General features: G+C 42.8%; 1 protein-coding gene across 1 annotated transcript in view; it reads left to right on the top strand.

The window, feature by feature from the left end:
- The first annotated feature begins 7728 nt into the window (after positions 1-7728).
- SPOCK1 (SPARC (osteonectin), cwcv and kazal like domains proteoglycan 1) overlaps positions 7729-9465 on the top strand; it is a 301716-nt gene continuing 299979 nt past the window's right edge. Inside the window, exon 1 of the mRNA XM_074155458.1 lies at positions 7729-7896. Coding sequence (XP_074011559.1) covers positions 7729-7896 — 168 coding nt within the window. The remainder of the gene's footprint in view (positions 7897-9465) is intronic.

The following is a 9465-nucleotide window of genomic DNA, read 5'->3' as shown; positions in this document are numbered from 1 at the left end:
CACACACCTTGGAATTGCAAGACCTTGAGCTGCATTAGAACGTGGACACATTCTATTCTCTTTGTACTATCCATTTAAAAACTTAACACTCATCTCTCATTTCTATGCAGAGTGAAGTGTTACTTAGATTCCTTTAATACAGTTTCAAATTTGGCCAGAGTTAACTGAAAACACATCAGGCACTTCAGAATCGCTTACTGTGAGAAATAAGGCTACTGTCTGCCTTCCTTTCTGCCAGTCTCCAGGCTTGCTGACACAAGGGGAAGTTTTGCATCCTCTACGTTTCTAGAGGCTGTCACTGTGGGTAAGGCATTTTCCTCCTTTTATAATTTCTGCCCCTAAGAGAATTATCAGTGTTTGGAGTTATTTTTCTTTGTTTTTATAGTCCTGTTACCATAGACAATTCAGTAATTGCTTGAAGCAGAGGAAGATGTCCAGAATTCTTTTAAATATTTGTCCATTTTCTGAACAACACACTGTCCTTCGCAGAATACTGTCCTTGGTGCAAGGGCCTGCTTAAAGTACACATGACTGAAGTGATTTTTTACAGCTGCAGGACTGTTTGGCTGGGCGAGGGTCTGCCCCTGCCATGCTTGAGCAATGACTATGTTGGGGTAGACACAGCAATATAGGCTTGTAGCAGATCTGAGCCAATGGCCAAATTTTTGTCAGTCACCTTCAGTATCTCCCCTTGGGGCATGTGGTCCACATTCCTCAAATTTCTTACAGCTGCCCTGGGTGCTGGCAGACACTGATGCTGACCCTCTCTTGCACCTTTTATCCTTCTTTCAGCTATTGCCACACCTAATGTTTCTCTTCCTTCCCTACCTAACACTTCACACTGACTTCAAGGGATTCCGGTGACTGTGTGAATTAGCATCTGGTTTTCTATAAGGGTTCAAGTTATTGGTGAGGAGAATCAGCTGCTCCCCTAGAGAGCTTAAGCTTCATCCCTAAAATGTAGCAGCAGGGAGAAAGAAAATTGTTTCTCTACATTATCTGAGAGTATTGCGTTCTAGCACATTCTTAACATTATTCCCCGTAGGAAAACATTGAAGCCACAAAGACTGAGAGGGTTTATGAGTATGCAAACCATTACAACCCCTCTGTGGCTCATCTTTACTGCGCTCATCGATAGACATCAATACTTTTGTTTTATTTTCTTTAATGAAAAGAGAGAGAAGATTGTTTGATACAATAAATCCCCATTTCTTGTTGTTTTCACTCTACTCAGCAAATTCAGATCTGATGTTAACCATATGTAACTGGGCTGATGCCAAGATGTTTGGGAACTCTTTGTCCATCAGGCAGCACTGCTTCCAGACTGGCTCCAGAATCTCCAGGAAAGCAGCTGCTTTTGTATGGATCTTTGTATGTGTTTATATGAGCAAGAGAAAAGGGGGATGGGAAGAGTGAAGTAAATGAAAGGAGAAGGGAAGAATGGAAGAAATGATCATAAAGAACCATAAAGAGCTCAAAATGTCAAGACTGCATAAGATGATGTTAGAGAGAAAAGGAAAAGTAGCAAAATGGGAAAAATGGAGAAAGTTTTAAAAGAAGAAAAGGGTAACATAGGGAAAGCACAAGCACACTTGAGACCCCTTTAACTTTTATATGAATGGAAATTTAATTTTTGTATTTCAGCCTTTAATGATGCTCCATCTTCCATGCAAATTTAATCTCTGAAATCTGACAATGTAAATGGTGTTATTTATTATTGTTTGATACTGTGGTGTGTCATGGATGTTCAAAACAAGGTTTTACTGTGGTAAACATTGAAGAAACCTATTTGATATTTCACATGGTAATCTCCAAATCTCTGTTTCTGTTCATATATTATAGAGAGTGCTTAAGACAACTCTCTATCACTACTTGACAGTGGCAAATCTTAGGATGATATTTTCCAGGCTGAAGAAAGCTACAAAACTTCACGCCAGTGTTTCATCCCAGCTAAGTATGAAGTCTGAGGACAAATTTAATTCTAATGACCTTTTCCATCTTAAAATGAAGGCTGCATTGGCAGAGTTAACGCTGGCATTAAATGGTGAGAGCTCTTCACTGCAATATTTATGTTAACCGATTTTTGTGATGCAATTCCTAGTAAAAGTTCCAGTAGTGATAAAAGCCACCATAAAGTAAGGTTGCCATTTTACAAGATACTTTGTGAAATACCATAAAATTACTTTTGTCATGATCACCGTATCCACTAGAAAGATAAGAAAGTGAAACCATTTGTCAAATATGCAGGGAATATCTTCCCATTAAACACTTAGTCTTTAAACTGATGAATGTTCTGATATGACCCGAATAGACTGATGTAGGTAAAGTTATTTTTTTTTATGTTAGTCTGCAGGTCCTGGGGACAGTAATCACAAGGCGTAACTTTCACCTGGTGTGCCTCTGGTTTTGTAGGCTCTTTCTGCAGTCAGTAACATCCCTCAGAAAACAATCCACAGTGGCTAGGACAGGCTTTTGCTCTGAGGCACCATTCAGAAGAACTTGTTTCTTTTTACTGATGACAGAGGAAATTGAGGATTAGCCTCAGAAGCTAAAAGTCAAACATTGTGAATACCTGCTTCAATCTCATCTTTCAGTTTAAATGTAACCTTTTATTTGATTATATGTTTTACATGAACACAAGTGTTTTCAATTTTAAATGTAACTTTCTCTTTTTTCTTCTGGATACCTGTGGGCAAGATAGCTTTGCAAGGTGTAAAAAACTTGGTCCTGAAATCCACCTCCAACTTCTGTACATGATAAATCACTTTATTTACTTATTGCTTTTACTGTTCTTTTGCTTGAGTTGTTTTGTTTCTTACACATCTCTACCACAGACTGTGTTCAGCTTTTACTTTGACTAGGACTTGCCAGTATTTCAATTCACTTTAATCTGGGATATTACAACTAATACACGGTAGTAAATAGATTGCCAAACATGCTGTAGGATCTTTCCAGGTCAATGGATGTTTTCTTTTACACTGAAATCACTGACATTGGGGTTAAGTGCTTCAGAAGGATAAGAACACAGGGGATTGCACCAACTGCAACGTCTCAAAAGTAGCTGATGCCACTTTGCTTGAAAGAAAATAATAATTTTCCTACATGTGACATACCTACAGCACTTCTGGTTGTAAATTCTTGCAAAATGCAGGCACTGTTGCAATAAAATATGGCTGTCTTAAATAGAGGCCAGGAGCAGGGGCAAATAAAGAGGTCAAATCAGAACCTGTATTTGTAGTATTTTCAGAGAAGAGGAATTACAACCTGTTGTAAAATGGACAAATGCGTCAGGAACTTTGTATAAGCCAACAATCACTTATTACACAGGTTAAACTAGTTTTTTTCTTTCCTGCACAATTGCCCAGCAGAGCTAACAAAGCTGAATCTGCAGTTCTGAGAATCACAGGAGGAAATAAAATCACTGTCTATTAAAAGGATACAAGAATATATGGAAGATACAAAGGGACGTTAAATAAAGGTCTGTGCCACTGCGTGTACCTTCTTAGTGATATATTTTTAAATCCAGTTAAATTACGGGAATTGAATTTTCCTAATCCAGTAGTGAAGGACTCTGGTACACAGTAAAGTACAGAAATGCACATTAAACATTTGTTACTGTAAAGATTTTCTTTCCTGACTGAGTGTTTAAAAAACTGAAGTCAGTGGAATTGTGCCTCACAAGAGGAGGGGAAAAACCATCAATAAAAGTCCACAGATGATTTTCAAGGCTCTACTACAAAGGCTGCAAGAACTGCCTCAAGAACTATGGAAGCAATCAAGAAGGTGAAAAAGTGAGTCTTGCTATCAAGTATAACTGGGGGAAGTAAAATCCTTTACATGACAACCCTTATGTGCTATTGTCACTGACTGACTTTACCCTACTGGGTACGCAGCTGCTGGCTACTGGCTGTGATGTGGGACAAGTTCAGTGCAGCTTTAGGGAAAACGGGAATGGCTGACTTGATTCTCCAGGCTTCCTTGTTTTGGTCTAGGGGGAAGTTAACGTGTTTCAGTTATGTTGCCTGCAAGACTGATGCTAAAGGCTTTCTCTATTAACTGAAAGTCCCAACGTGCCCTATTAAGATAACTATAACATTCCTCTGTGTGGGGAATTGAGCTGGAGATGAGATCTGGCCCTTGATTCTTAAGTGTGTGAAATGCTTTCTGCACCAGAAGGTTCTGCTTCCAGAATGAACCTGGACAGGCTACAGCATGGAAAAGCTGGCAGGGCATGGTTGTAATTACAACTTCTGATCAAATGAGTTATACAGTTGAGGTGAATTATCAAATAATATCCAAAATCAATACCATGGCACCTTTTACAGCTGCAAGCATGAAAAAGAAAATATGTTTTTTAACTCTTCAGTAGTTCTTCTAACTAGGAACAAAGGAGCTTTTTACATCCAAAATACGAAATAGTTGAGTCATCCACTGTAGAGAGATCTCTAATATTATATTCTTGGATCAGAATTAGAGGCAATTATAGCACGGTCTGGAGATGAAAACCAGCCGACAAGGGTGTTTCAATTCTAGTCATCAATGATAAACAGCGTGGAGGTGAAATGCTGCAGCTGCTGACTGATAGAGATTGCTATCAGGATTAAACAGGAAGCCTGTGTTTTACTGGATCAAGAAAGATTAGCCATGCTTTGAATACGGGATTATGAAGCGATTAAATAAATGAAGACACATTTCTGACACAAATGTTACAAGTAAGAATGTAATTACTCACTTTATATACAACGTTTCTGTAATTTATCATTTAGGTCTTTGACTGGAAAGCGTATCAGCCTGCTTCATACTAAGTGAAGTCAACCGTGCTGAAGTCACTGAAGGACCGAGCCTGGTGTGCTGTGCTAACAAGCATGTTTTACAGGGATGAACTAACCGCTACTATAAATATATAATGGGTAAAACTCCTACAAGTTTTGGTGGAAACACCGTTCTGCTGCTCTTTACCGGGATGGCCTGGCAATTCACGACTTGAAGAAACGGTCAAGGGAGGATTAAATTGGTCTGACCTCCAGCGGGATCAAGAAAGCAGTAACAAGCGCATCTATGCAAAACTGGAACCACTGATGTAGTTCATTCTGCATAAAAAATCTCAAATATTTAGCAGGTAACATGGTCTGTGTATGATGGTGCTGAAAAGCAGCAACGTCTGGGGTGAAACACACAAGTCAAACAGAACTGTATGTAGCTGAATGGCAACAGATTTCTATAACCTCACTGGGGAAATCTCTTAACCATGAGATTTAAGATGGTGCGAGATCTTTAACGTCTGTGCAGAGAAGACAAATTCTCTGTTGTTAAAAGCCTTGGAGAAAAGGCCCATACAGAACAAACTGCACAGTACTCTCTTAATCTTAAGAAAGAAAGAAGAAAGCTTGTGTTCACCCTGCCAGGTGGAAGTTATATAAACCTTATCTGTCGCTGAAACTAATGGTTTTATAGGAACGTCTGTGCACAACAGAGAGATATTTGAGAGCAATACTTACCCTGGACCACCATCAGAAGAATGGTATAGTCCAGTACAGGAGGGAAGGTGGAGCAAGGTGTTTGGATACGGATTTACATCCAAATCTGCAGGGCTTTGGTTTGGATTTCTTCTATTTGTTGCTTTTATTGGGTTATATTTTGCCCTCCTGCAGGCATGCAGCTTTCATTAGATTCTATGTGCACCAAGGGGAGAATGCAATATGGAGTACTTACGTGTGTTCGTGCTTGTTCTCTGCCCTTAAAATTAATAAACCCTCATTGTTTTTTCAGTCCCAAAGACTTTATTGTGGCTATGCAGTTTTTAGGAACTGTATTTAAAACCAGATCTAGGATTAGAATTGTACACTGAGTTCAGTGCTTAGACATAGCAGTAAAAAATTAATAAACTTGACCCTTTCCTGTCTAGCTTCAGAAACCCCTGATGTTTCTGTCTGGAAGAAGTGGACTTAACCCTATTGACAGCTTTCTTGGAGAGAAAAGGCAGTATTTACAAGACAGTTTGATGAACCATATTTGAAACATATCATATGGAACAGCACTCACAGCTGTATTTAAAATGGATTGTCAGCAAAAGTATATGTCCTCATTTTTGGGCATCATATTAATTAGCAGGGGATGAGTTCTTTCTTCCATCCAGGTGTGGTGAATGAGACCATCAATAAGCGCCTCCAGTCCATATTTTAAAAATTAATTCTGGATGTGAAAATTCCTTCTTTCCTATTCCTTTAAATGCTCAGAAGTAAGAGGAGGAGTTCCTTCCTGATGATCTTTGGGGATCGATACAGCAACAACCACCCAAATCCCAATGTGGGAAATTGCCCAGCCCTCTCTCCCGCCTCCTCAGCTGACAATGGAGATCTTTCTCCTTTCTTGCTGGAGAAGTTATCCTCCTTTCACCCTAGTTCCTGGACAGTATTTAGCTCCTTTCTTCTATCTCCTTCCCATTTTAAAAAAATGGAAGATGGCTTTCCCCGTACACGCTTCCGACCGCCTGGGCGGCCCCTCCCTCATTATCTGGTGTGAGAGCAGAAACCTCTCAAAACCTCTTCAGGGTGTGGGTTGTGTTGACCAAGGGAAGGAAGCTCCTTGTCAAAGGAAAATGGAGAAACCGGGGTTGACTTCCATGCCTTTGAAATGTCATTACTTCTAGAAATTGTAAAACCATTGGCTCAAGATAGTCATATCCTACCGGGGGCTTATAAAAGCTGGCGCTGGTTAGATTTTCTTTATGTTTTTAAGGCCAGTTTTACAGCTCTGTAACTCCCCAGGCTGCAGCAGTAGTGAAGACTCCCATTGCACATCTCACCGAAGCAGCCACCCTCACGGACAGCTCCTCTCTTCCTCACCGCCTCCCTGCCCCGCCGTTGCCTCGACAGCCTTTTCCAGCACCTCTCAGAGGGACCGTTGACGGCGACCGTTACAACGGCGACCGTTACAACGGCGACCGTTACAACGACGACCGTTACAACGATGACCGTTACAACGGCGACCGTTACAACGGCGACCGTTGGGCGCGAGCGGCGCCCGGCCGCGCGCCCCTCACCTCAGCCGGGCGCCGCCCGCGCTCCGCCCCCGCGCCGCTGCCGCTCGGCGGGTAGATGGCGCCAGACCTCGGCCGCCTGCAGCCGCTCGCCCCGCCGCCCTCTAAACGCACACACACACACACACACGGAGCCGGAGCGGCTGACGGTGCTTACTCGGGGCTCGCCGGCTTCTCTCACCCGCCACCCGAGCAGGGGCGGCCGCACAAAGGAGAGGAGGAGCAGGCGGCGCGCACGGTGCTCGGAGCCCCGGCCGGTGTGGCACTGCCCGGAGGTAGGGTCTTCCTCTACCCCGTTCGCAGCCAAACTTCGTGGAGCCAGCGCTGGCTGCTCCCGCGGGAGGCTTTATTGGGGTCTCGTAACGCTGTATTTTCCCCTGGCTGGTGTCTCTGCCCGGCCCCAGGTGGCCCGTGTTATTTTTATTTTTATTATTGTTATTATTCCCGTCGTTGTTCCCCGCCCCTCCAGGCTGGCTGGGCGGGTGGGGTGGGTCTCAGCGGACCTGGCAGCGCCGCAGCCAGAAGTTGGCGAGGGGCGTGAGGGGAGACGAGCCCGAACTCGGGGCCCCTCAAACTTCCCTGCCCGAGGAAGCCGCCCCCGCTGCCGCCTCGCCTCGCCGCTCCGCTCCTTTCAGCTCGCCCGTCTCCGCTCCGCTCATCTCCGCTCCTCTCCTCTCCTCACCTTGCAGATGTCGGGGGTGCTGGTGATCGCTGCCTGGTGCTTACTGCAAGTGGAGAGCCGGCATCCTGAAATCATCACGAGTGACAGCAATCATGGCAATTTCCTGGACAACGACAAATGGCTGAGCACCGTTTCGCAGTATGATAAAGACAAGTATTGGAACAAATTCCGGGATGTAAGTACTTCTTCGTTTACCGCATACTTCTTGTTTCTTCCGTTTGACCGTAGCATCCTTTCAATGGGTGGCTGCTGGCCTTTAGAAGCTGTGGGTAGAAGAGAAATGCAGCTTGGGCAACCGGTTGCTGCTTGTATGAAGGATGTTGAGAACTGTTTGGAAGCTGGACAGGCAGTCCTGGCATTCTTGATTACCCCATCGATCGGGGCAGCTTGGGCTTGATGTCAATCTCTCTGAAAGCATACGGTCTTCAATTTTCCTTTCGGGAGGAACTTTGAGCGAAGTTTCTGTGCCTGCTGCTTAAGAGGGTAGTTAGCTGTAAAACGATGAAACCGGGGGTGCGTGAGAAGGGAATATTTACCAGTTCAAGCCACAAGGTGGTAAACGGTGAAGCTTGTTTTGCCTGCAGATTTGGTGGAAAATATTTTATTGTCCATTCTGCTCATGGAGATCTTTGACACTGGTACAGGTTTGGAGGAAAGAATGCTTTGACTCAGTTTTTCTTTTTTTTTTCTGTCTGGAAAATAGGGATAATTTCTGCGTGTGTTATGACATGTATCTGTACAAAACAAATCACTTCCTTAAGCTTAGTTAATTCTTGAATTCCTCTAGTTTGAATAAAATTGCGTGTATTAAGTCAGTGACTGGAGAAAGGGAAATGCAACATTTATGGTAAATATTTAGAGAGCTCACTTTGCTTCTGTTGTCTATACGCTGAAAAAGCTTTCTTGGAGTACACACAGAAAACCCTGCTTCAGTCTGCCCAAGGTTGGATAAGGGAAACATACTGTTAACGTGAGCATATGGAGGTTAAGTGTTCTATGTTGCATGGGATTTGTGCACTCTGGCTGTGGCGTCGCTCTAGGAAAGGGAAGAATAGAGCTGGCTACCACTTCTGCTAGTCCTGTTCTGTAAGAATTTTTTTGTTTGTTTAGGAAGCCCTGGTGTCTTATAATATATTAACAAGTTAAATGCCACATGTTTGTCTCTGTGGTCTTAACACTGTATCTTACTTTGACTTCCTCTTTGCAAAGTATTGCAGTTAACCGTGACCTGTCTATGCCTAGGTTCTTCTCTTTAGTTTTTTTTTGTAGTTGTGGTCACCTCTGTGTCTCAGAAGTTGTGCTGCTCTGAATCTCAATATAACAAAGTATGGCCTTAACAATGGTATCAACAGACCTGTCAGAGTGTATATTTGTTTGCAGTCACTGTGAATGACATCCATCTACTGGGACTGTTGAAGCTCTTGTATATCAGGTGTCTGGAAAAGCCTATACTTCGACAGTAACTAGTATTTTATTAAGAGGATTCTACAGTTAATACGGATTCATAGATTTTTACCAGGCTCCAAGGGAATCTTTGTTACTATCTGGTTTAGTCTGCTGGGGAACATAGGTTTAGGATTTCACTTGTTAATTTCTACATCTAACTTGGTGTGAGAATTCAGCAGCATTTGAAAATGGAAAATTGAATGAAGGTCTGTCAAATTGATCCGAACCCACTTTTAACTAAGGACAGATTTACAGGAAGGGACGTCTTTCAATAGTCTTCTTCCAAACTGAGACCTTG

This window comes from Numenius arquata, chromosome 11 (assembly GCF_964106895.1).
Source record: "Numenius arquata chromosome 11, bNumArq3.hap1.1, whole genome shotgun sequence".
NCBI classification, from domain to species: Eukaryota; Metazoa; Chordata; class Aves; order Charadriiformes; family Scolopacidae; genus Numenius; species Numenius arquata.
This window is presented reverse-complemented; position numbering and strand designations above follow the sequence as displayed.